Genomic DNA, 27,738 nt, shown 5'->3' with positions numbered 1-27,738 from the left:
TAGAAACTTCTTGGTCCTTTGATGGTTATGCTTTCTGAAAATTATCTAAAACAGATCCTGGAAATTCCACCTTCCTTCCATCTAAATACATGGTAGGAGCCCCTCTCTTCTGTTTTTTCAATTCACAACTCTTCTACTCTCCCCCATGAAGTATTTTAGTCATCGTAGATATCCATTCTTCTTCCTCACATTATCCTCACTACAGCCACTGTTCTTCCATTCCTCACTGGTGACTGATTATAGACTTGTCCCATTTTTCTTCCCATAACTATTATTGCTATTTACGTCCACACATTGATCAATCCAGCACATGAACGTCTCAGCTCCTGTAGTTTCACTCTTCCAAAACCATTTTTAGGTGCCAGGCTAAAATCCCAAATATTAACAAGGCCTGATGTTTAATTTTATGCATTAAATTGTCAGGACCACATCTGACATTATACTTGGTCAATTATACTTTCTTTTTCTGAATGTTCCTGTGTCTCCAACTCTCATTCCCCATCAAGTGGTCTAGTTTTGAAAAAACATGTTTCTGCCCACCTCAACACAGTCACTACCTAAATTAAAGACTGTGCTGGTCCCACTGGCACAAAGTCGAGCAGCCTCTGAAGGGGGAGTGAGGATGATTATAGGAAAAACAGGAAGAAGACTCAGAGACAATGATTAGATTTGGGAAGGCTGCAGGTGAATACCACTTCAGCCTCAAGTTTATTTTTCTTAGCCTTCCTATATCCACAGTACCATGGGAAACAAAGTCACAAGGTCGCAGTAACAATGGCTAAAGTACACACAGGATATCTGTTCCCATCCAGACGCCTCTCTGTTCCTTCCACCAAGATTAATAGAACATTCAGCCCCTTGCCTTGAGCCTCAAGTGCATTTTCTCTTATTGTTCGATGAGTCAGCAGGCCAGGAAATCTGACAGCAGACCCTGACTGCCTTGACTTGCCTGGCAGGCAGGCTTTCACAGAGCAAACAAAATGGCCCCCAATAAAACAGCACCAAGACCTCTCCTTTCCACAGTTCATTCCTTTGAACATGACATCTTACAAGCTATTAAGAGAGAGGAAGTAAACTTCTCCAAGACTCCAGAAATTATAGGAATGCCAACACTTTAATTTTGAAATAATAAATGTAAGTATTTTAAAAATAAGATCACGGGGGCTGGAGAGATGGCTCAGTGGGTAAGAGCACCGACTGCTCTTCCAAAGGTTATGAGTTCAAATCCCAGCACCCACATGGTGGCTCACAACCATCCTTAAAGAGATCTGATGCCCTCTTCTGGTGTGTCTGAAGACAGCTACAGTGTACTTACATATAATAAATAAATCTTTAAAAAAAATAAGATCACATTGTTCTAAAGTTATATTTTCTGGATATGATGGAGGTGTGACAGTAGGTACGGTTGTCGGCACAAGATACACACACAATCAAGCCAGTCAGTATCCAACATGGAGAGGCGATGAGCTCATGAGGCCCCTCCCCTGGCTGAGGAACTACTAGCAGTTGATATTTGGTCAGTGGGAGAGGGAGAGTGTGTGTGAGTCATGATAAATTGTCCATGGTCTGGCAGATGCTGTCTAATACCCAGGGATGTGAGTCCACCATTAATTTATTCAGAGTAAGCAGGAAGAGGAAGAGGTAGAGGAGGAGGGGAAGACATGAAGGAGGGAGGGGAATGTGAGGAGGTCTTAGAGGAGCTGGGGGTGGGTAGGTACTCTAAATACCTTATGTTCATGAGTGCACTAATAAGGGTCCTTGAGTCTCTACTCATATGGCTCATTATCAGTGTTAACAGTATATTCCCATGGATCTTATTTTTAACTAGGTGTATGTGTAAGTTAGGGATATATGCTGGAAGTACCATTGGCCCATGGGGGACAGAAAAGAAAGTCAGATCCATTGAAGTTAGATTTACATGTAGCTGTTACCTGCCCCAGGAATGGAGCTTCCCTGGATGAGCACTGTGTATTCTTGACCACTGAGCCATCTCTATCTGTTCAACTCCCATGTGCCCCATGGATTCTCTCATACTCTACCCTATCATTTCTCTTTTAATCCAGTTTCCCTGTTAATTTGAAAATAAATAAATATGATGTAAAATTGGAACGAATAAATTATATTGACTCTCTGTGGAAATCATATATTGATATATTGGTTTACATAAAATGTATTTAAATTGCTTTTAAAAAAGCAAAGCCACGCCAGGCGGTGGTGGCGCACACCTGTAATCCCAGCACTCTGGGAGGCAGAGGCAGGCAGATTTCTGAGTTCAAGACCAGCCTGGTTTACAGAGCGAGTTCCAGGACAGCCAGGGCTATACAGAGAAACCCTGTCTCAAAAAAAACCAAACCAAATCCAAAAAGCCAAAATTAATTAATTAATTAATTTTAAAAAGCCACAAAGGAAAACATCATTAAGCTGCAAATGTTATGGTTCCTGGTACTCAAGTATTGGTCTTAGGTGCCTTATAGTGGCTTTTCCCATTTCTAGAAGCAGAAATTTCATCCTGCACTAGTGAGTTCTAACTTATTGTCACTATCTTAAAATGAAACTATGCTTTCCCAGCATTCTTCATGAAACATGTAAGACTGAGCACGTCATGGAATGAATGCACCCCTTCAACTTTTGGCTCCAACTTATTCTCCCTAGATGAAGTCAGTGGATCAGGCTTTTTATTAGTCTTCCAGAGGGCAGTTCATTTGTGTTCTTGTGTGTTTGCATGGGATAATAGCATTCCTAATAGTAATCACATGGTTGTATGGTGTTTTGACTTTATTTTTAAAGATATCTTTAAGCTCAATTTAGATCATCATACAATATCCTGACTGTCATTTGTTTCTTCACTATATACTACTCCAGGATCAAGTCATATTTGTTGCCAATCTAACTCAATGATGTTTAAGTAGTTTCCAGGCTTCTCACCATTATGATATCAATGACTTACTCTTGCTGTGATAAAATACCCTCACAAAAGCAACTTAATAAAGGGTTTGTTGCAGTCCATGTATCATGATGATCCATTCTGTCAAGGATGGAGAATCCATTCTGAGAGAAGTCGAGCCTGGCTGGTTGCATGGCATCCACAGTCAGGAAGACACAAACGGTAGGGTGGTTTGTTTCATCTTTCTGCTGTGACTTCAGTCCACAGGAATGGTGCTGCCCACACATAGGAAGGGTTCCCTACCATATTAACCTGAGATAATCCCCTACAAGCTAACCTGGACTACATGGTCCTCATAGGAATGCAGAAAACCTTGTCTCCTAGCTGATTATATATCCAGTCAAATTGGCTAACAGTAATCACATATAATGACTGACTAATTGCATCGCTTCCATAGAAATGGTTTCAAAATTTGTTCTCTAAAGGCAAGCATTATCTGTGCAGACATGTATGAGCTGTTCTATATCAGGTAGACAGGGCACAGATGCCCTCTTTTATGTTAAACTTTGCTGCAGAGTGAAAATGGAAAACAGGCAGCTTCAAAATGAATCAAAGAGTATATCACAGTCTATCATTTCCTATTTTAAAATTAATCAATGCCTCTTGCAACCCTTTCAATCAGTGAAATGGGAGAAAAAAAAAGTGAGGCACACTCTCTCGCGATGAGGTCCACAAAGGAAACCTTTTTTTGTTTCATATCCTCGATGTTACGTCTCAGGCGCTGTATCTCTTCATTCATTTCTTCAGCTTTCTTATTAAACCCTTCCTCAAGGAAAGCCTTTTGATCCTAAAACAGTGAACATGACAGAGAAGTAAATATTGTCCAGTTCCAACATTGCATGAATTATAGTTGCAAAACTTTAGCAAGTGGTCCTTAATGTATTCCTAAAAACTTTCCTTAATCATGAAGAAGATGCACCAAAGTTAGACCTACACATTATGAGGATGCAGAGTTGAAACTTTGCTAATCTTGATCCACCATGTTTGTTTTTGCTGTGATGCTAGCAGAGTTGTGAAGATGTGCTTACGCTCATGCCCACAAAAAAGCCACCAGCCTGATCACACAGAGCTCAAGCCACAGAGACAGTGTGACAACTCTATCATGCAGATGGTGGCAAATCACTGGATGATTAAGAAGCCAATTACCATTTCACTTGCAGAAGGACAATGGGGATCCCTCCAATGTCATGTGCTTCTTCACGCAGGCTGTCTACCGTGGGGATAGCTAAGGAACCTACAGAAGCTTCTGGTTCACTGTGCTTCCAGACTGGACATTTCCTTCAGTTTAATGTCTGCATAGATCTTCCTGGGGAGGTTTGGGTGGGGAAGGCAGCGTTTTGAGGGGCAGTCAGGTGCCTGATGATGTGGACAATCCAGACTAGTTGCAGGCATTATTACACTGCCTGGTTGGGAAGTTTGTTTAGGGAACCCTCATAAGATCATTTTTAAATATCCCAAGTCTGTAAGCCAAATCACTACAGTCATTAAAAGCCTGAAGGAGGAACAGAGAACCTGATGTCTCCAGAGTCTACATAAAGAGCAAAACCCAAAGCCTACATGAAAAATAACCCATGGGGGGAGGGACTCCTTAGCAATGATATGTTATGATGGCATTTCTCCTGACCTGGCTAAAGACCTCCTACCACTGCCTGGGTACGAGAACCACCAGGAGGATGAGGAGCCCCACCTGCAGCTGCTTCTCCAGCGTCATGTTAAGGTCTTCGATGAGCTGCTCTCTCTCCTGCTCCAGCTTCTTTCTCAGTTGCTCTAGGTTTTCCTTGTGACTTTTCTCCTGAGCCTCCATCAACTCCTGCTGCTCCTTCTGCTTCTGTATTAGCAGCTCCTGCTCCTTCTCAGCTGCCTCCTTCTGGGCTCGCTCCTCTGCCCAGGATGATTCAGGGAGAGAAGAAAGTGAGGGTCAAGTAAAATGTCAACATTCCAGAACCCAGAGAGCAATTCTAATCTGAAAGGAAGCATAGGAATCCAGACTCCACCCTGGTCCGCACCTGGAGCATGTTTCTGAGGCCGACAGAGAAGACCCTGCCCATGTGACTGAAGCAGAGCCAGGACTGCCTGTGGCTTCCAGAGTGGACATCCACAGAAACATGGAAAGCTGCTGATCTTGCCATGGGTTTACTATGGCTACTATCAGGAAGCCACGGTAGGAATCTGACCTCTTCTGAGAGCCAAGAGGCATGTTCCTGTACCTGCAATGGCCTTCTCCCCAGCAGTGAGGGCTGTATCTGCCTGCAGGATGGAACTCTCAATGATGGCCTGTGACTGCAGAAAGCTCTGGAAGACTTCGCTTGCCTGCAGGAGCAAGAGGGAGCAAAGAACCCTGGTGAATCCTGAGAGAATATCCGTGAGACTCAACAGAGTCCTCACTGTGCCTCACTGTTAAAGGCCATAGTGAAGCCTGCAGATGGCCCCAGCTCTTCAGTAAACCTGGATGCTTCCAGCTCTGTGGCTCCCTCCAGTGACCTCGGCTAGAGACTCCTGCCTCCGCTCAGATGCAGCCTGTCTGTGTCATGTGTAGCTGTGCATGCTGCAACCTATGGTGCCTTCTGATATTGTATCTCACTGTAAAATACCGCATGATTGCATGGGAGCCGCTTCTTTCTGCTCTTGCCGGGTGTGTTCATAGGCAAGGCACTTTAGCTGCCCAGGCCTTGTGGGAGAGATGTGTGAGTGTCCACAGTTGAGGGGGCATTGCTCAGAGCATTTAAATAACTAAAGAAGGGTCTAAAGAATTTACTTACAATGGTATCAATGACAATAACAGAGTAATATTTTAGCTGTGTTATTACACTTACTACTCCATAACTAGACCATCCTGACAGACTTATAAAGTTATCACTCAGAATGCTTTATATGAATATTTCTAAATATAGTATGAATTTAGAATTCATAATAAATAGCCAGTTTGCACCAAGCATAGTCCTGATAAAGCACTTGCCTTGCATTGTAAAGGCCTGGTTTTTGTCACCAACAACAACATAAGGTTAAATGTGCCAGGCTATCTTCATGTTTTCCTATTCCTCTTAAGCACTGTTGTGTGTTCATGCTTTATGACATGCCCTTCTCTCTGCACTAAGCTCCTGAGCTCCCTGCTCCCCATCTTCACTGTGTTCCCATGTTCCTGCTCATCTTCACCCCATCCCCGTGCTCCCTGCTCCTCACCTTCACCCCATCCCCGTGCTCCCTGCTCCTCACCTTCACCCCTTTCCGGGGAAGCTGCCAGTAGTCATGCTCAATCTTCTCCCTCATGTCCATGTAGAGCCTGTGTCCCCCAGGAACAGAAAATGCTGAGATATTTTCCATAAAATCCTTTGAAAGCCGATCCAGTTCTTCCTTGCAGTATTTATCCGAAGCCTCTTCATTCTTCAACAAGGAAAGCTCTTTCTTCTCGGCTATTAAATCCTACAAGGGAAGTGTATGGAGAACTGACACAATTGAAGGAACAGAAAGGATAAAATTCCAAGAAATGTCACTGAAGAGACAACCCATGAGAAAGCATTACAGTGTAATAAGACCTCAAGGGAGTGTGACCAGCTAAAACATGAACTCAGATGCTCAAAAGGCTGTGGAAGGCCACACTAAAAGTTCCTGAGGTCCCTGGTCCTCTAGACCTTCTGTAAAGAGATAGGGCTGCATCCTACTGTCTCTGGTTCCTTGTGGATTTCATATACTGAAATTCTATGTACAAGGACACAATGATATAGCAAGGACAATAGAAGAATTGTAGGCTGTAGTGAGACTTCAGTGAGAAACAGTGTCTTAGGAACAGAAGAATATAGCAAGTTCAAGGATGCACTATAGATGTCCTGGGCAGGATCACAATCCACAAACATTAACTGGGTGAAGGATTTAGAACACTGTATACTCTTTATTCCATCTGTTAGACATTACTAGACTGAAATTTTGGGAAGTGAACATGCAATTTTTCATAACTATAGTCATCATGATACTCTGAAGCACATATCTCTGAATAATAAATGCACCTATGGCCAATGGAGGCTCATCAACTCTACAGTCTTGAAGGGGAAGAGCCATGACAATTAATGACATCAGCAGATTACCACCAGCTCCTTCAGGAACTGCTGATTTTCGTCCTTGAAGGAGTGCTCCAGGAAGACAGCAATGGCTTCCTTCTCACAGGCTGTGTGCACATCCAGCAGCTCCTGGAGCGTGTCTGTGGGAAGCCTCAGTCGCTGGGCCATCTGCTCACTGTAGTGGTCAGCTGCCTTCTGCACAGCTGCTGAGTTCTCATGCTGGGCCAGAGTTGTCACTGCATCATCCAGACAAGGCACCGCTCCACTGTTGATGGCATCCACATAGGTAGTCACCAGAGTCCCCAGACCTTTGTGAAGCAGGAGTTTTAAGGAACAAATAAGAGGTTATAAGTGAATGGGATCCAAGATTTAAGACTATATTTCTAAATCTCTCACAACTATGCATATGCATTCATTAACTCATACACACACACACACACACACACACACACACGCACACACTCACATGCACAACCTCCTCCAGCAAGCTATCAGTTTCTTTTTCCTATTGTCACTTTATTTCTTTGGTTTTCTAGTTCAGAATGTGAAAAAAAATTAATATCCTTATCAGAAATATTTCCATGTAAATCTTCAACTTTATCAGGAAAATGTTTATAATTCCACTTTCAACCAACTTAGAAATACTTTTATGCCTACCATTATTATATCTATATAGAATTTTCCATGATAATCTTCCATTTTAACATGTTTTCTACATTTTTCTACAATTTTATCAGAAATACTTCCCATGTTAATCTTCAGTTTTAACATAAAATATTTTTACTTCCTTTTTCAATTAATTTAGCAAAGTTTTTTATGTCTACCATTTTACTGTTTAATTTTCCATGAAAATTGTCAATTTTTTTGTTTTGTTTTGTTTTTTGGATTTGGTTTTTTTGAGACAGGGTTTCTCTGTATAGCCCTGGCTGTCCTGGAACTCACTTTGTAGACCAGGCTGGCCTCAAACTCAGAAATCTGCCTGCCTCTGCCTCCCAGAGTGCTGGGATTACAGGCATGTGCCACCAGTGCATGTCTCAGAAAATTGTCAATTTTAACATGTTTTTTTCTATATATCTCTTCCATTTTATCAGAAATATTTTCTATGTAAATCTTAAATTTTATCATAAAACATTTTTACTTCCTTTTTCAATAAAAGAACATCGTTTTCTGTTTCTATTGAAAAAAATTAATATCTATCTTCACCTAATAAATTCAACTGTCTATGACAATATAATTTTGCTTTTAAAACTTTTAATGAAAACAACTGCATGAACTAACAAGGAATGGTATATCACATTGTTTCTGTGGCTTATTTTAAAATGTATACGTTTGTTTAAATACTAGTATTTATATTGGAACTATTTAAATTTTCAAATTACATTCACATTTGTCATTCCAAAATATAACATACGAGACATCCCTTTGGAAATTGAAGGTATCAGCTTTAGTGGTTTAAACACTAATTCTATAATAGATTAAGTACCTTTTCACTGGTGATTTCATTATCAGCTGAGAATTTTATACAGGTATATTGCAGCTGTAGATATTAATGATATGATCTATATTTTTATGGAAGAATTTCTAATCTAGTTATAAAATATATACATTTTAGAGTAGGGATACATGCATAATACCATGATATGTATAATTTTTAAAAAACATATATGCTAATAAGTTCAACATATACTATTCTATTCAGAAGTGTGATTTAGGAAAAAAAAAACCAAAAACCAAAAAACTCACGATTTCCCGTGACCTTAATTCCCTCTCTGAGGGTCTTGATCTTGGCATAAGTGAGGATGTAAGAAACAAAAGCCTTTGTTCCTTCCCTAAATTTAGGATCCAGTTGGTCTTCTGAGACAGTCTCAAGTTTCTGTAAGAGTTCTTTGTCATGTGTTGGCCAGTCAAAGACAAAACACTTCCGGTTAGGAAAGAAACATCTGATGCATTCCCTGGACAAATTGGAAGCTTGGATTTTGGGATGGTTGCCTAGTATCAGAGGAAACACAAAACAACAGGAGTCAGCACGGAGGACAGTGAAGGAGGCCCTCGTCTATGTGAAATGTTCTGCACTTAGAGGACTCTCTCCCATAGCATCAACACTTCTTTGCATGTCAAAAGTATAGCAAGTTTGTACTTGGTAGAAGTCTGATGAAATATTTCAGGAGTCATTTGAAATCAGTAGAGAAGCATATGGCTGAAACCCACAGACCTGAACATGGCGTCAAGCATACTGTAGCTGTGTGTCCTGGTGACTGAATGACAAGAGGCTAAAGGTGATTCCTGGCCTAATCACTCCTTGTGGGAGAAAAAGAGTTGTGGGACCAAAGTCAAAAGACCCACAAATAAAGAGTTATGAATTATTAAAAATAGCAACCTTGGCAATTCTAAGATCGATTCCATGGTTACTGAGGGAGAACTACTTTAAGGCTAAACAGAACTCATTTTTGTAAAAGTCAAATACAGACTCACAGAAAGTAAAAGTGAGGAGGGAGGGGGGCTATGGACACATGTAGGATACATATGTTTGGAGAGCTAATGAGTAACATTAAGACAGAACTTCATGAAACTGTGCATGTATGTGTTGTATTGTGTATGTGTTGGGTATATATGCATATCAGCTTGTGAGTGCATGCATGTGGAAAGAGTACTCTCCAGTCACTCTCCACCTTATTAGCAAAGGGTCTCTCAGGTGAAGTGGAACTCTCCAGTACATCCAGTGTGGTTATCCATCATGTTCCTGAGCTTTCCAGTGTCCTCAGCCTATGCACTGGACTGAAGGTAGACTATCATCTCCTCCACCTAGTATTGAAGTAATTCTGGAGATCTCACCTCCAGTCCTCACACTTGGGTGACAGTACTTTAAGTACAAAGTCACCTCCTGGCCTATATATTTGGGATTTTTCCTGAATCAATTTTAGCTGTTCACAAAAGTTAGCAATGTGAGATGATAGATGTACCATGGACTCTACTGAGTAACTGTTGCCTTAGTACCTACATGTGTTCTATAGTCTCCAGTTACAAAGCTCGAGCTCAACAAGGAAGTGTTTTCTGAAAATTGCATACAGTGCTGTTAACCCTTTTGATCAAAAATTATAAGAGGATCTCTAGGAGTTTGAGGCTACCATGGTCTACATAGGGCATTCCAAGCTAGCAGAGTCTACACAGTGAGATCTTGTCTTCCAAGATAAAAGAAAGAAAGAAAGAAAGAAAGAAAGAAAGAAAGAAAGAAAGAAAGAAAGAAAGAAAGAAAGAAAGAAAGAAAGAAAGAAAGGAAGGAAGGAAGGAAGGAAGGAAGGAAGGAAGGAAGGAAGGAAGGAAGGAAGAAAGAAAGAAAGAAAGAAAGGAAGGAAGGAAGGAAGGAAGGAAGGAAGGAAGGAAGGAAGGAAGGAAGGAAGGAAGGAAGGAAGGAAGGAAGGAAGGAGGAAGGAAGGAAGGAAGGAAGGAAGGAAGGAAGGAAGGAAGGAAGGAAGGAAGGAAGGAAGAGGAAGGGAAAGCTAGTAGGTTGCAGCACGCATCTTTATGATACACAGGAGGGAGAGGCAGGAGATATGCTGTGAGCTCCAAGCCAGCCCATCTGGTCTACATAGCAATAGCCAACCAGCTAGGGATACACAGTGACAACTTGTTTACAACTAAACAATAGTTGAAGATCATATGTAAATTGTAAGACTGCCTACTCCAGATATACCCCAAGATGAATGAGTGTGCTGGTTTCATGGGCTGCCCTCTCCCTACTACATGTCCAGTGTGTAGAGAAAGCAGACAGAAAATGAGATCAGTGAGCGTTTCAGAACTGGTGAGACTCACAAGGCTCCATCAGCTTCACACTTGGCTGACAGTGCCCATGCAAATGGTTTCCAGACCATGAATATAACTGACCCTGACACTGTAGCATGAATAAAAATGGATAGCTATGACAGTTAAATAGACTCAGGGAAAACTATGATGACTATGGAGAAGGCATAACCTGAGAAGACACATCTATAGCTGCTGGTTTTGCAAACAACATAATCAAGCCAGCATTTAAAATCCTATGTTCCTCCAAAAGGAGAATGATACATAACTCCATGAAATATTTTTTAAGATGGGCTACATACAATAAATTCATGAATAAAAATTAGGTAGTCAATGGTTTCTTAACTGAAGGCAGACACAAAAACAACAATACAAACATATGGACGTTGGTAAGTTATATGCATTGACTCTAGATGCTAAAGTACAAAATGAAAAGAATGTTGCCTTGAATAACTTTGCTGTGCTCTAGGATCTATTCTTCCCAAATGAAATTAAACTTCCCAGACATTATCAGTCAATGGCCTATCAGCAGTTCTGCAGACCTCCATCCCTTTGGGAATTCAGAAGGACTCCACAGAGAATGGGAGCCACACAGCAGATGACACTCCTCCCCAGCCTCCCCATGCAAGCACGCCCTCCCCAGCCATCCCACCCCAGTCTTCATGTACCTGGGATCAGCTTCAGGGCATTCTCCAGGTACCCATCACTTGTGATTTCTTCCCCATTTAACTTCAGCTCCAGTGTAAAATCCCGAACAGCCCAGACAAAGTCTGGAAAGAAACTCACAAACTCTGTGGAATTCTTTATTCCATCAGGATTTGGGGAAGACTTTGCTCTGATCAGCTCAGTGAGTTCTGTGACATAACTGGCACTTGGCTAAGGAATAGAGACTTCATGCACACACTCTCATGATTATCTTGCTAAAATAAATCATTCTGAACACTCAGCTCTGCCCCCAACAAATACCACATAGTGACAGGGCAGGGCAGGGACTCCATATTCATTCCAGAGCCCTCAATGAAACATGGTGACTCAGTTCCCGGAAGGATACTACAGCTGCTCCAGGGCCTGGTGGTTGATGGTGTGCATGCTGTTGTAGATGAAGGTGCTGCTCAGAAGCACGCTGAGGGCAAAGATCCAGGAGTCACTCTTAGTATTACCCTGGAAGACACATGAAGGCAGAGGGCTGAGGAGAACACTCCTCAGAAGGGATTTGGGCTGGTCCTGTGGCCTTGTTACTCTGAGGCCCAAAGCAGGAGGAGCACAAGCCCTTTACCTGGTTAAAGAAAGAATTTAAGGTCAACCTGAGAAACTTGGTGGAATCTATATCACCCTTCACAGAACGAAAACCTGCAAGGGGAGCAAGGACCTCAGTGTATGATCAAGCACCCTGAATTTCATTCGTCAGAGGGCAGGGGAGAATAAACTTAAATTCATTCTCACAGGAAGACTTTCTTAACAGTACTCAGATCACACAGACTCAAAGAACAACAACTAATAAATAGTGCTTCATGAATAGAAAAATGTCTTTAACAATTATATGTCTGATAAGATGGTTAGTATCCAGAAAATATACAGAACTTTAAAAAAAAACCGTGATTATCAAGAAAATAAATGGCCTAATTTAAAATTTTGGATGGAACTAAACATAGGAGAGTTCTCAAATGAAGAGACACAAATGACCGAGGAACACATAAAAGGTGAGCCACTCCTGTGTCCACCAGGAGCACAGGCAGCAGAGGTGAGCTGCGTGCTGTTCCCTGAGCTCCGTTGTCAGGACAAAGGCTCTGAGAGACCTGTGAGCAGTAGGAACATCCAGCTAACACCAGGAGCAACCAGATGGCTAAAGGACATCGTAAGAACATAACCAAAAAGAGCCAGGGCAATATGGCACCACCAGAGCCCTGGATATCCTAACACACCCAAAGCACAAGAAGATGACTATAAACCCAATCTCATAAAGATGATAGAGGCTGTTAAAGAGGAAATTAATAAATCCCTTAAAGAAATACAGGGAAATACAATCAAACAGGAAATGAATAAAACAGTTCAAGACCTGGAAATGGAAATAGAAGTAATAAAAAAAACACAAACTGAGGGAATCCTATAGATGGAAAACCTAGGGAAGAGAACAGGAACAACAGATTGAAACATCACCAACAGAATACAAGAGATGGAAGAGGGAATCTCAAGTATAGAAGATACAGTAGAAGAAACTGATATATCAACAGGCCAGAGAGTTTTAGTGTAGAATTCTACCAAAATTTCAACGATGAGCTAATACCAATACTCCTCAAACTATTCACAAACCGCATGAACACTGGTCTCAGTCAGACAGGGATATTTATTAAGCCATATGGCCCAGGACTGATCAACCAAGGCCTTGGTCCAGATTCAGAAACTGAACCATGGCCCTGAGTTAGGGTCCTACAGGACTTTGTAAACCCAAGACCTATGAACATCTGTTCCCAAGTCCTTCCACCAGTCGTGATTTAGAAACACATGAATTTCTTTAAAATAGGTCATTGGAGCCTGGTGCAAAATGGAGGACTTATTTTTCCAGCAGGGCTTCCCCTTCTCTCATCTTGTCTGGGAGTCCCTACTCCCCACACCCTCTACCTGAGGGAGGCTGAGTAGTCCTTAGAAGACCTACTAAATTCCTCCCCCAAACTCCAAATAGAACCCTCCCAGCAAGGACCTTGGATTCCTGGAATGCATCTCCATGCAAATGGGGTACTCACAGAACTTTAAACCCTAACCAATGATTTTCATTTACCCTAAAAACTCCTTCCCACTCTCCAAGGTCCATATACACCCCGTTCATCCTGACTAAAGTGTATGCTTTCAAGCCCATCCCCAACTCCAAATAAAGGTATGTATATAAGCTAAAATTGCCTAAATCCAAAATCATCAGAGAAGGCCTTCACCTAAAAGAGCTGTAACACCAAGATCCTTGGAGAACTTCACACCCCCTCACTCCCAGTTAGACCAGAGTCCTGCAGAACCCCACCCATTCTGGACTCCCCTTGATTTTTCCAGTCTAGTGTGCAGGTCTGGACACCATGAGGAGGAGGAGGAATTGGGGGATGTGGAACCACAGCTGGTGCCCTAGAACACACACTACATTTAACAAAATTAAGCTTTACCAAGTACAGCAACACACATCCTGATTTAAAATAAATTATAATAACAAATAATATGAGAAGAGCAAAAGGATATGGCAGTGGACATGTAGGACAATAGAATGATCAGGGACAGAAAGACAAATGCCACAAGATCCAAGTCACAGAAAAAAATTATCAGGCTATAATAACCAGAATATTATGGTTTATATGTAAACCTTTTTCAAAGTGCTATTAACAAATAATATGAGAAGAGCAAAAGGATATGGCAGTGGACACTGTCTGTCTTGGAATATCATGGTGAATCCCATTTGTTCATGCAATTAACGTGTATCAATAAGTATTCTTAAAGTATGATAATAACAAAAATAAGGATATACATTAATGGGGCAGAATAGGAGGCCCCAATGTAGATCCATGTGTTAACTGTCAACTGATTTTTGCTAGGGTGTCAGGAACACACAAAGCAGGAAGACACTGTCTTCAACAAAGAATACTGGGAAAGAGGGCATCCACGTGCAGAAAGCAAAATTGGATCCTATGCACACTATACCCAAGTCAGCAAAAAATATAGAGATAGAAGGCAAGATGTGAAACTAAGTTCAGCAACTCCAGCAGTGTGTAGATGCAACGGCAGTGAGAACAGCACCCAACAGAACAGCTGCAGCATTCACGGACTCATCATGAAGTAGATGTGGATAAAGAAAACATAGCACACATGTGCAATGGACTCGGACACAGACATAGGAAGGAAGGAAGGAAGGAAGGAAGGAAGGAAGGAAGGAAGGAAGGAAGGAAGGAAGGCAAACAGAAAGGAAGGAAAGAAAAAAGGACAGACAGAAAGGAAAGAAAGAAGGACAGACAGGAAGGAAGAAAAACAGTCAGGAAGAAAGGAAGGAAGGAAAGACAGACAGAAAGAAAGGACAAACAGGAAGAAAGGAAGGAAGGACAAAGTGAAGGAAAGAATCCTGTGGTGGAAATGTGTGGATGAGTATAGCATGCCTCTAGGATAATAGAATGACCAGGAACAGAAAGGCAAATGCCACAAGATCCAACTCACAGGCAAATCTTAAAAAGTTGAATAAAAATAACACAGTGCTGGTTACCAGTGTCCCGAGAAGGACGGCACTTCTGAAGATATGGGACAAAAGTCTATAACATTTCGGTTACAGACTAAAGTTAACAGAAAGCATGAAACACTGAGGAGAAAAATTGTGTCTCTAGTCATTAATATGGATAATGGCATTGGAAGCTATGAAACAAAAAGTACAAGAAACAAAATCATAATTAGACAAGTACAGCAGAACCAGACATACAAGCTTCTTATCAGAAAACAAAATAACCAATCAAAAGTACAAAACAGAACAGGAGAGCAATGTTTCCAAACCACATGTCTTCCAGGGGACATTCAAAACATATAAAGCTAACATACAACCCAACAGCAAAGCAAATCCAATACCCCAATAAATATGAGAAAGAACTTGACCATATATTTCTTTTTTTTATGTTGAAATTCTTATTTTAATTAAATATTTGCTTTATTTACATTTCAAATGTTATCCCCTTTCCTTCGTACCCCTCTATTTTTTGACCATATATTTCTAAAATGTAAGCACAGAAGTGGTTGATAAGTTTACGAGCAGTGAAAAGCATTGACCCTCAGAAAACTGGAGTCAAACTATGAGGCATCATTACCATATTAGGGCAGCTGCTACTGAAAAGATAATAGATAGCAAGTTCTGATGGAGGTAGATGGATGGGGATAACAGACTCTGTGTGCCATTGGACAGAGCATGAATTGCTATCAACACTCTGGGTGTGTTAGATTGTTTCCTAAAATGATAAAAAGTAAAAGTCTCTATGATTCAGAGATCCTATTTCTATACATAATTAATGGTAATCTTCATTGTTGACTTGATGGAATTTTACATAAATCTCTGGGCATTTCTATGAGTGGTTATCTAGATGACGTAGCATGGGGATGAATGGTGCTGTTCCATTGGCTGGGTCTCAAGCTGCGGGGAAACGAGGAAGAAAACTGAACACATCTTTCGTTCCTCTGCTTCACAGTTGCAGAGGAGATGTGGCCAACTGCCTCATGTTCCTGCTGGTTGCCTTGAAGGGCTTTGGTAAAATCTCTTAACAAGCATCACCTGTCAATAAAAAAGCCTACAGCCAATGAGCTGAGGCAGGAAATAGGAGGTGGGACATCTGGCAGTGAGAGAGAGAATTCTGGACAATAGTCAAGGAATTCACCTGGAAATCTGATGAAGAGATGTATGTTAACCAGCTACTTAGCTGAACTCAAGTTAGAATAAGAGGAGATTCGTCCCAGAATGCTGAGGAGACAGGCGGAGACAAGCAGAGGTAAGGCCACCCATGTAGCTGAATGCAGGTTATAATAAGGATAATAAATTAAGAGCAAGTTGGAAAACAAGCTTCAGCTTGTGACACAGCATTTATTAATGAATAATTAGTCTCAGACTTGTTATTTCTGGGAATTAAGTGGCCAGGAGAAAAATAACTTGGATTATTATATAAAGGCTCTATCTCTAGACCACAACACAAGCCCTTTTTCTCCTGTAGATTGTTGTTGTTGTTGTTGTTCGTGGTGGTGGTGGTTTTCTTGCAGCTCTCAAGGCCTAAACCACCAACCAAAGAGTACACATGGAGGGACCCATGGCTCCAGACACATATGTAGCAGAGGATGGCCTTATCTGACATCAGTGAGAGGAGAGGCCCTTACTCCTGTGAAGGCTTGATGCCCCAGCGTAGGGGAATGCCAGGGTGGTGAGGTGGGAGTGGGTGGGTTGGCGAGCTCCCTCAGAGAAGGGGGGAGGGAGGATGAGATGGGAGTTTTCAGGGGGGCAACTGGGAAGGGGGATAACATTTGAAATGTCAGTAAATAAAATAATCAATAATAAATAAATGATAAATAAATAAATAAGAATTTCTGGCACGCCCTCCCTATGGACTGTTGATAAGTTTAACTATTTTAAAAAAATGTAAATCTGAGGGTCGTTTAGATGTCTCAGTGGTAAGAATACTTGCTGCTCTTCCAAAGGACTGGAGTTTGGATCCCAGCATCCATGTCAGGCAGCTTCTTTCTATAACTCTAGCTGTGGCCTCTGACCCCCAAGGACACCTGTAATCACATGCATAAACCACAGGCAGACACACATACTGCCCATAATAAAAACAAAAAGTAATATATCTTTCAAAACTATAAACATAACTCCTTAACCCCAACCCCAAAATGTGCCCTTGATATCTCAGGAGACAGGCCAGAAGCCATTCTTCCTTCACTGAGATGGGCAGATGCCTCCTGACTTCTCAGCAAAGTGCCCGTACACCTACCTGCTCTGAGTAGGAGTGACACTGTGTTGCCTGGGTCACCTTTCAAAACAGAAGACCTTGATCCTCTAGCTTTGAGTACTGGCAGGTTACTGCACCCACAAGCCAGCCCTGTGAATGACAAAGGCTTCCAGGGAAGACTTGCAGGAATAGAGAGGCACCAGTGATGGAGACCTTGACCAAGCACAGAAGCTCAGAAGTTCCAGCCCCAGCTCTCCTTCTGGAGACTGACAGATCAGAGGCTGGCCCATGATAGCTCCTGCCTGTCTCTGCACTGATTCTTTGCAGTTACTGGACTATATCAGAGTACACACAGGTAGGATTCTCAACAAAACTAGGAAGGATCTTGGAAGGAAGAACCTTTATTTTGTTCACTAAAATCTAACTATTATGCCTGGAACCCAGGAATTTTAACTGTTGAGTAAACTTCTATCAAACTCAATCAAACCACTGGCCCAAATGACAAGGAATAGAAGCATGTATTGCCTATTAGGATACACGTAACCTTCTCAGAGTGAAGTCTAAATAGAGCACTCTTTATCTCAGCTGTTGCAGTTCAGTGAGAATTCACATATAGATCATAGTTAGATGACAAGGGGTCAGAAGGGCTAGCCTGAGCCTCATCCTACCTTTTCCACATCCCCCAGGCCCTCAGTGTCCAGGAGGACCAGGGTGTGCTCTGGCTTGGTGGGGTGTGGCAAACACCACATCCAGATGCCCTTGGTCTGAGACTGCACAGTGGAGCCCAGAGGGAAGCCTGAAGGGAAGAGAAGAGGATTAAAGTCAGGATGTGAATGTCTTGCTCAGGTAGCCTTGTGTGCTAAACCCTCAGTGCCCAGCTGCCAGCATTACTGTGAGGGATTCTGAAGGCCTTGGGAGTTGAAGCCTAGTGGAGGATGCAGGTAACTAGAGTCGGGTTTTGAAGGTTATAACTTGGCCTCCAGTCCCTTCCTCAGTCTCTGCATCCCTCTTCCATGCAGCCGGTCCCAAGATCAATGAACCCAGAACTGTGGAGTAAAATCTAAGTCAAGATAAGTTCTTCCTCATTAAGGTTTCTTCTAGGGTGTTTTGGTCACAGCCTCAAAACAAAAAAAAAAAAAAAAAAGTAAAAAGGGGCTATGGCCTAGAAGAGTGGATGGAAGCAACAGAATGGAGAGGGTGTTTGAGTCACTCAGCACTTGAAATGGTGCCCATCTCCCCCTCAAGAAAGCCTTTCTTTATAGGTCATCCATTTCAAGCTATAGGGAACATTTAATATGAGAACGGAGCCACACAAAGGCTCCAGATGGAAACAAAGAGGCGTCCACAAGGCAGAAAACAAGGAACTCTCTGGAAACTGCACTGAGCGTGTTTGGAGCAGCTATGGTTGTACACACCTGCAATCCCTATAGGCAGGAGACACACACCGGAGGATTGTGGGTAGTTTGAGAGCCACTAGGACCCCATAGCTAGAGCCAGGCCAACCAACAAGACAGTCTCAAACAAACAAACAATACAAAAAAAACAGTAACAAAAGACAAATGAAAATAAAACACACAAACAAACAACAACAACAAAACCACAAAGGCATTTTTTACAAATGGTGGGGAAATGGCATGGGCTCCAAGACAGACACATGACAAAAAGAAAAAGAAAAAGAAAATAGTTAAGATAGTTTTTGCATTCACAATGATTAAAGATAGAAGTGTGCAGCTATAAGAGGACATAAAGTCCTTTTTAAAGATTTTTCAAGACTTATTTATTTCTAAATAAATGATCCTTAAGATTTACATATTTCATTTTATGAATATGAGAATTCTGCCTGCATGGATGTAAGCACACTGTGCGCATGCCTGGTGCCCATTGAAGCCAAAAAACAAGCATCAGATCCTCTCAGGCTTGAGTTAATAAAAAGTTTCACTCACCATGTGGGTGTGCAGACCGAAACCTTGCCTGCATGACCAACCAGAACTCTTAGCCACTGGACCATCTCTCCAGCTCTGCCTATCAGAGATTTTTTAAAGTCTTAAGTATTCAAAGGCTTTTCTATCCTGACGGAAATATCATATCGAGAAAGGAGAACCTACTATATGAGACAGGGGACTGAGGCGCAGGATTCCATTGTTTAGGGCGTCAGAAAAGACCCCATCTTAAGCACTCATCGGGGAGACTTTCTTTAACAGAATGGAAAGGAAGAGCACAGGAAAGATTATTGGGGAGGAGTAACTAAGGGATGTAATTTAGCATGAGAGGGCAGCTTTGCTGACAGGAGTTTCACTGTCCTTTGCCGTAATTGGGAATAAGAATTAAGGAAATGTCAGAGACAGCAAAACCTTTGACTAGTACCCAGGGTGCCACTCACCGTTATTCTGTCCCGCCAGACAGTTCATCAAATAGGACTTCCCTGTACGGTACAATCCAACAATAGCCACGACCACCACTGGCTGAGAAATCCTGTCCAGAATCTCTATGGCTTTCTGGTTCACTGTCAGCTGTTCATTGTGGTTTTCCACAAGACAAATGGGAGCCGTTTGTGATTGGGCCATAGCAACCTGCCAACCTAGGCGAATCTACAAAAGGAGAAAGAGTGTGAAGTCATTCTCTGCCTCACAGACACCGAACAGCTAGCTCAGTGGCTAGGACCAGTCGGTAACCTTTCTAGGTTTCCTGTTGGCACTGTGTAGCCTCATCTGGCAGGGTATAACCTCGCGGCTACAGTATAGAGGGCCTCCTTCTCTTTCTTCATTATTCTTCAAAGTTCTAAAGAAGCTTTGCTAACACATGGGCTGCTCTCATCTATAAAGTTTTAATTTAATGTATTAAAATCCAAACAATAGTGGACTTCATCAAGGTCACTATATGCAATATGCTAAGCCCTGTGATGAACATCTTTAGTATGTGACCTCGAAAAATTTGGAAGTACTTACATGTTACAGATGATTGCACCCATGCTGCAGATGAGAAAAGCAAGTTTACAAAACCTTAACAACCCAGCAAAATGGCAGACTGGTGGGCTCTAAGCCCTTGGTATCTCCATGAATAGATTTTAAAATGGCTGAAAATATGTAGAAACTTTGGACAAGAACCCTGAGATGTGCAGCTCAGTAACAGGTGGGAATTACATGTGTATATGTCTGACTTTTTACTGCCTACCTCCACCCTACCTGACACAGGTTCTGTCTTCAGGAAGCAATGCAGAGCTTAATTGCAACAGGCAAAACTGGGGCTAACCTGATCTCAGTTTTACCTAACTTGGATTTTAAGTAGGGATAATTTCTTGAACATGAAAACAAAATCTTGACATGAGCAAATAGATAAATCCACTTTGTAAAATTAAGAACTTTTGTGCACCAAAGGACTATAAAGAGCGTAAAAAGGCAACCCAAGAATGGGTGAAGACTACATCTAAATCACATTTATGATAAAGGGTTACTATCTTAAACAAAGTATCTCTACAATTCATCACAGACAACTCAGTTTTAAACGGAGAAAAGCACTAGGCTGATATTTCAGCAGAGAAGGTAGGTTTACACCTGTCCGTAAGCACACAGGGTAATATTCAATATTGCTGTTCATCATGTAGAAGAAAACTATAAAATTTAAAAAAAAAAAACATTTGTTTGAAAAAGATGCAATGTACAAACTGGGAAGTGCCAGGGTGAAAGGTGAAGTGTCTGTGTTCCCAGGGCGGAGTGTCAATCAGGCTGTATGAGGGAAACGTGGAAGCAAACTGAAATGTTTCATCACATGATACTTGTTTTCCCAGGCTGGGGGACCTGGTGTAAAAGTCTATAGTCTCATTGTCATGTGTCATTTGGCTTCTTACAGCTCAGTGAGGCTGAGGCTTGCTTTGGGCTAACATACATATTATTTGAAATTGCTTGCTTAGTTTTGCTGATGTTTTGCAGTTGAATCACAAATGAGGTTATTTTAAGAGCTACTTGGCTCAGCCATTAGAAACAATGAATTCATGAAATTCTTAGGCAAATGGGTGGAACTGGAGAACATCATACTAAGTGAGGTAACCCAGACTCAAAAGATGAATCATGGTATGCACTCACTAATAAGTGGATATTAACCTAGAAAACTGGAATACCCAAAACATAATCCACACATCAAATGAGGTACAAGAAGAACAGTGGAGTGGCCCCTTGTTCTGGAAAGACTCAGTGAAGCGGTATAGGGCAAAACCAGAACAGGGAAGTGGGAAGGGGTAGGTGGGAGAACAGGGGGAGGGAAGAGGGCTTATAGGACTTTCAGGGAGTGGGGGGCTAGAAAAGGGGAAATCATTTGAAATGTAAATAAAAAATATATCGAATAAAAAAAGATAAAATAAATAAAAAAAAAGAGCTACTTGGCTTTGTTGCCCAATAATTCTTCATGCCCAGTGTTCATTATAACGTGGCTTTGCCAAACACTGAGGAAGTGCTGATCAAACCACAAGGCAACACTTCTACCCACCAGGACAGCTACTGCACAAAGCAAAAACACATAAATGTAACCCAGGGCTTAAACAACTCAGGTGTCTATACTCTACAGCTGAGAACATAGAATATAACCTCATGGGAACCGGTCCTGGCTTCTGATCAAATGAATAGTGACATATGATCTAAAAGTTCTTCTTTGAATACATACAACACACAAACAAAATTGCAAACAAGGACTTGGATGGACCTTTGAGCTGTAATGATCATGACAGCTGTACTCACAATACCCATAGTGTGGAAACAGACCCAGTCGCCCACCAACAGATCACAAGCAGATGCATACATTAACACAGTCTGATAGCACACACAAATAGTATTCAGCCAGAGAAAGGAATTAAATTAACTGTTGTACACTACCTCATAGACGTCAGGCCAGCCACAGACCCTGCAGCCCAGAGAGCACATAACCTGCCTCCCTGCCCTGCCCTCAGTTGCCACTTTGAATTGGAAATCAAGTGGAGGTCCAGACTAAGCTGCTTCTTGAAGAAAGGGAAAGGAAACATACCAGGTCCTCACAGCACAGGTCCACGTGCAGTTCTCTGCTGTTGCCGACACCGCCTTGGGATCACTTCTGCTCTCCTCCCTCCTGCTCTCTTATATATGAGCTGAACACACACACACACACACACACACACACACACACACACACACACGCTACAGCAAAACCAAAACTGAAAGTAAAGTAAGCCAAGGCCTTGTAGACTTGGCCAAGGCTGGAGTGGGAGGTCAGAGGATGCTGCCTTCAGAAAAGCCAGTGAGATACTCTGTCGCAGCCAAGGGACAGCAGGCCTCCACTGTGGAAAGCCTTTACTTCTCTTTCCTTGGAATCAGTCTCCAGCTTCCTCCAGCCTTCATGACACAGAAAAAAGCACAGTAAACCCATGCGCCCATCAGTACACAGTCCAGGACTATGACAAGTGTGCTCTCTCAGGAGAAATTCCTGGTGCTTATGGAAGAGCTTTAATGTTTTAAATACGTGTTTTCTAAAACAGGAACCATCAATGTTAGCTTTTCTTCTAGGCTCTGCCCCACAGTTACCTGGAAACAGCCAGGTGTGCCAGACTCACTATAAAGGGGGCTGCTTGCCCCTCCTCTCTCTTCCTCTCTCACACTCTTTCTTCTCTGTCCTTCCTCCTTCTTCCTCCCTCTCTCTGCCTCTGTCTGTCTCTCTGTCTCTCTCTCTCTTCTTTCTCTTCCTTTATCACCCTCTCTCTTCTCTGTCCCTCCTTCTTCTCCCCCATCTCTCTCTGTCTCTATCTCTCTGTCTCTCTTTCTCTGTCTCTACTACCCCACCTCAACTCCCCTCCCCATGTCTTAAATAAACTCTATACAATTGTGTGGCTGGGACCTAAGGAACACAGGAGGCCTCAGCAGGGCCCACAGAGGCGCCCCTTCCACCTCACCACACCACTACTCCACCAAACATAGCCCTGGCTTCCTTTTTTCATTTTATAAAACACAATAGTCCATCTAAAAACTGTTTTTAAAAGAAGTAATTAGAGAGTAGTAAGTAGGAGTTGCGTTCAGAGTGGAAGCTAAGAAAACTCACTTCAGATATGGAAGCTGAAAAATGAAAGCTTTATTTTCTGAGCGCTTAGCAGGAAGGCCAGTTTGGGATCTGAACTTTGTCCCCCATGGGAGGTTAAACAACATTTGTAAAGGATGAAACACAAAGTGAGGGGGGAGCTGCAGTGTTATCCACTGTGTTTGACATGAAGGATTAAGCACAGGAGTGAGTACCCACTGCAGACTGGGCCATATCCAGGCACCTGCCTTCAAGGCCCTTAATTCCTTCTCCTAGAGCTTAGGTCCTGAGCTCAGAATGATAAGGGGACAAAGGAGCTGGTCAGCTGCATGTGGTTAATTAGGGCATAACAGACAAATGGCTCTATAGATTTTACAGCTTATGCGTGTTGGCTCAGATAAGAAATTTCTATAGTCTTTACCAGTTAGCAGACAATTAAGAAAACGTTTGGAGAAGTTCCTAGGCCTGGGAACATGAACCTGTTTGACCCTGCCAGCAAGATGAAGAAGCTGTCTCTGAGATGGCTGGACTCAGACAACTGTTTCCAACAGAAGATGTTCAGTTAAAGGGACTCCCCAGCTAACTCTAGGGCCTGGACCTTGACTTTAGTTTCTCCCTTTGATGAAATGGAGTCTGATAACAAAATGGTATTTCTTAGAATAAGTTTCTTTTGCTTATCCCTGACATGGGGTCAGCAAGCTGGCTCAGTGGGGAGATGATGGGATGTGCACAAACCTGGGCCCCCAGCTGCATCTCCTGAACCCATACAAATGTGGAGGACACAAATGACTCTACAGTTGTCCCCCCAGCTCCGCATGGTTGTCCTGGCACGTGGACACACAATAATAAATACATTTAAAAAAAAAAGAGAGAGAGAAAATGGAACTGGGTGGTGACCGCAGGACTGGGGAGGTAGGTGGATCTCTGAAGATAAGGCGTTCCTAGATACAGTGTTTTTTCTAGAGAAAATCTAAAAAAGAAGGCTTCATTCTTCTAGAATATGCATGTGTGGCAAAGTCTGGCACTGGACTAGTGAATGTAGATCAACAGGAGACAGACAAGGTAACCCCTTCTCAAGAAATGGCCCAAGGAGCCCCAACATCAAATTCAAATCAGCCATCTCAAGTCAATGGTGGAAAAAGTCATTCTCAGATATAGAGACAGATACATACATAGATATGTAGATATGCAGACAGACAGACAGACAGACAGAAAGGCTGGTTCCATAAACCAGCTTATAAAAAGGTGTCTCTGTGTTGTCGAGGCTTAGAAAGCTTTGAGGTTTATAGCAAAGAAAACAGCTGGCTGCTATCCAATAGTCTTGCTATCTGTTTTTCAGGAACCTCTCTGCTGACTCCTGCTGTTACTGACTAGAGGAGTCCACTCAGTGTACACGCACTCCCCTCTGCCCATCAGCCACATTCACTGCTGCTTGTTTTCATCACCAGGCCTTCATTCTGTCACCACCGGGTCACTGCTGCAGTCACTGCTGTCATCATCTAGGTTGACGCAGTATTCTGAAAACATCTCTGACAGCCAGAGTTAATAACAGACACTGGCATCACTTAATACTGCTGTCCTACTGTGAACTTAGTCAGGGGTTCTGTCACTGTGATGAAACAATATGACCAAAGCAACGTGGGGAGGAAAGAGTTCACTTGGCTTCTGCTTCCCCATCACTATTCATTGCTGAAGGAAGTCAGAACAGGAACTCTAACAGGGCAGGAGCCTGGAGGCAGGAGTGGGTGCAGAGGTCATGGAGGGGTGCTGCTTACTGACTTGCTCACCATGCCTTCCTCAACCTCCTTTCTTGTGGTTCCAGGGACCCCCAGCTCAGGGAGGGCACCACCCACAATGAACTGGGCTCTCCCCATCAGTCACTAATGAAGAAAATGCCCTACAGGCTTGCCATAGCCCAATCCTATGGAGACAGATTTTTCACTCCCTCCTTTGGATCTTGTGTCAAGTTATATCAAGTTGATATAAAACCAGTGTTTTAACAGAACAGTGTAACGACCAGCCTAACTTGCCTTGGATTTCCCATGGAACCAACTCCACCGAAGCTAACACACACCTGCAGTCTTACCTCTCTCTTCCATGCCCTTGACCCAGAGGAATGCATAGACTCAATTGTTGAAAGCAGCCAACACTTCTGTATTGACAGAAGTGGAAAGCAACTTCCTAAAACCTACCATAAAGGTTGAGAGCATCCACTCATGTATACTGATTGATAAACAGTGATGTTTGCTACCTGGGTCAGGTGGAGCCAGTGACCTAATAATCCCTTGTAAAGATGTTCAAAGTTTCTTTAAATTACCTCTTTCACTCCTCAGGTGATACTTTGTATGGTATTCAATAAAGACAAAGCAAAGTATTTTGCTAGAGATAGACACAATCACACACACACACACACACACCTCATAAAACAGAAACAGAGAGCAGACAGAGACCGGCACACACAGTGACAGACACAGGGACAAACAGATTCACATGACAGCCTTCAGTTAGGCACAAATTCAGACTCATACCACAGACATCCAAAGGCAGATGGGATAGCCAGGAAACACCTTGAATCATTTATATTCATTCTGAATGCAGTTAGCTTTACAAACAACAGGGTAAACCAATCTAAATCATTTTCCTGCACAAAAGTTTTATTTCCTGTTGTGGTAAGAATAAAGTCCTTATTGTGTCTCCGATCACACAAAGGCTCAGCGTGCAAGCCTGCCTCCTCATCTCACTTTATCTCAGCATCAACACTTAATCCCTCCCAATAAACAGCAAAACCATCAAACTTGCTCCAAACAAAAGTGCCACATAGCGATTGGTGGGATGGTTCAGTGGATAAAGTCACTTGTCACCAAGCCTGACCACCTGAGTTCTATGCCTGGGAGGAAAGAGCCAGTTCCCAAATGTTTCCTCAGTCCTCCAAATGTGTGAAAGAAGAAAACAAATATTAAGAAAAAAAATGCTATGTGCTGTGGAGAGTGAAGAAAGGCCTGAGGAGGAAGTCCTGAGGGGATACATATTTTTGGCATGAAACAGCCATGTCGAGGACCAAAGTCTCAGGCTCATGAGAAAGCTTTCCTCCAGTCTGACTGCCGTTGATCGTGTGTGCAGAAAATGCCCACCATAGCTGTATCCCTTGCCCTCCCCTGGATGCTTACTATCTGGAGACTCCTCCCCTGCAGAGTGATGACCTAAACCTCTCTATGTTCAACCATTTTTAATAACCCCCAACTCTGCTTTCAGCTGTATATAATAACCCCAACTCCTAGTTTATCTGTATGTAGTAGCCCTGTCTCCTTGTTTATCTGCATATAGTAATAACTGCCTGTTTTCAGCTATATATAACAGCTCAAACTCTGTGTTCACCCGTTTGTAATAACCCCAATCCTATTTCAGCTGTGTATAATAACCCTGCCTCCTTGCTTATCTGTATGTAATAACTCAACTCCTTGTTTATTTGTATGTAATAACCTTACCTCCATACTAAATTGTATGTAATAACCCCTTGTTTATCTGTAATAATACGACCTCCTTGTACAGCTATAAGCAATAAGCCTACCTATTCTATATTGCGAGTTGTATTACAAATGCTAATTATATCCCTCCCCCAAAAAAACTGTTTACATGTAAGTGTCTGCACATAGCTTTTGCGAACCTGCCTCCAGTTGGTTCTGACTGGTAAATAAAGAGACCAACAACCAATGACTGGGGAGGACAGACGAGGCTGGATTTCAGGATTCCCACGACTACCTCATCTCTGTCCCGTTACTGTAGCTATAGTACACAGAAGTCACCATCGGTGTGACTGACCAACCAATCATGCTGATCTCTCAGCTCCAGAAGCCCTGCTCTTCCAGAAACACTTCAGCCAAACAGAAATCCCAAATGTTCACAAAGTCTGGTGTTTACTTTTACATGTTAAATTTCCAAGACCACAGAAGTACACGTATTTAGTGACCAATTTTTCCTGGTGTACCTGTGATGGCCGTCTTGTTCCCCATCAAGGGTCCAGTTCTAAAATAGGAGCCTTCACACAGACCATATTCCTGATGTGTGGCAATTGAGCTTCTGATACCTTTATAGGGAATTTTGGAAAGAGAAAGTAGAAGATCCCCTTGCTGAAATTTCAAAACTCACCATAAAATTGAGCCCTCAGTTTTGAAACATATATAGGGATTTGATTTTAAAGGCATTAGGATGGAAAGACAACAGTCTAGGAGTATAAATTCTATGCTTCTAGTACTCAAGTCTTGGGATCAGTTGCCTCGCATGGCAGCCTTCTGCCATTTTTAGAAACAGTGAGATATGTTGGCATGTTATCAAGAACATCACCCTCACTATCTTTATCAACATCAAACTGTGATAGCGTTTATTTCAAGCATTGTTTGTGAGATTTAAAAGACTGCATCAGAGAAATACGTTCATCACTATAAACCCATTGCATTTTGCCCTCTCCAGGTGAAGCCAC

General features: G+C 42.3%; 2 protein-coding genes across 3 annotated transcripts in view; both read right to left on the bottom strand.

Annotated features, from left to right (window-relative positions):
• The window catches only part of LOC127696625 (guanylate-binding protein 6-like), a 76,876-nt gene extending 54,547 nt beyond the window's left edge, over positions 1 to 22,329 (bottom strand). Inside the window, exon 1 of the mRNA XM_052199464.1 lies at positions 22,242 to 22,329. The gene's annotated coding sequence lies outside the window, so the exon portion shown is untranslated. The remainder of the gene's footprint in view (positions 1 to 22,241) is intronic.
• On the bottom strand, positions 664 to 22,336 carry LOC127696624 (guanylate-binding protein 6-like). Of its 2 annotated transcripts, none has more exons than XM_052199462.1 (11): positions 22,242 to 22,336; positions 19,612 to 19,819; positions 17,900 to 18,027; positions 11,846 to 11,955; positions 11,463 to 11,659; positions 8,740 to 8,985; positions 7,024 to 7,304; positions 6,158 to 6,364; positions 5,152 to 5,254; positions 4,632 to 4,825; positions 664 to 3,731 (listed from the first exon to the last, which is right to left on the bottom strand). In XM_052199462.1, the coding sequence occupies exons 2-11, from the start codon at positions 19,793 to 19,795 to the stop codon at positions 3,534 to 3,536; spliced, it is 1,848 nt and encodes a 615-aa protein (XP_052055422.1). In that variant the 5' UTR covers positions 19,796 to 19,819; positions 22,242 to 22,336; the 3' UTR covers positions 664 to 3,533. The 2 variants fall into 2 exon arrangements, with proteins under 2 accessions (XP_052055422.1, XP_052055421.1); XM_052199461.1 differs by lacking the exon at positions 22,242 to 22,336 and adding an exon at positions 22,094 to 22,166.
• Positions 22,337 to 27,738: the final 5,402 nt, after the last annotated feature.

This window comes from Apodemus sylvaticus, chromosome 11 (genome assembly GCF_947179515.1).
Source record: "Apodemus sylvaticus chromosome 11, mApoSyl1.1, whole genome shotgun sequence".
NCBI lineage: Eukaryota > Metazoa > Chordata > Mammalia > Rodentia > Muridae > Apodemus > Apodemus sylvaticus.
Note: the sequence above shows the minus strand (reverse complement) of the source record. Positions and strands in the feature narration are given on the sequence as shown.

Bases quoted from the DNA above. Each gene is read 5' to 3' on its own strand.
- LOC127696624 (XM_052199461.1), bottom strand. From the start codon at position 22,141: ATGTGCTCTCTGGGCTGCAGGGTCTGTGGCTGGCCTGACGTCTATGAG. The intron at 11,956-17,899 runs GTAGGATGAGGC...TGTGTCTTCCAG, and splicing joins GCCTGGGGGATGTGGAAAAG to GGTAATACTAAGAGTGACTC. The intron at 11,660-11,845 runs GTATCCTTCCGG...GCCAAGTGCCAG, and splicing joins CAGGCCCTGGAGCAGCTGTA to TTATGTCACAGAACTCACTG.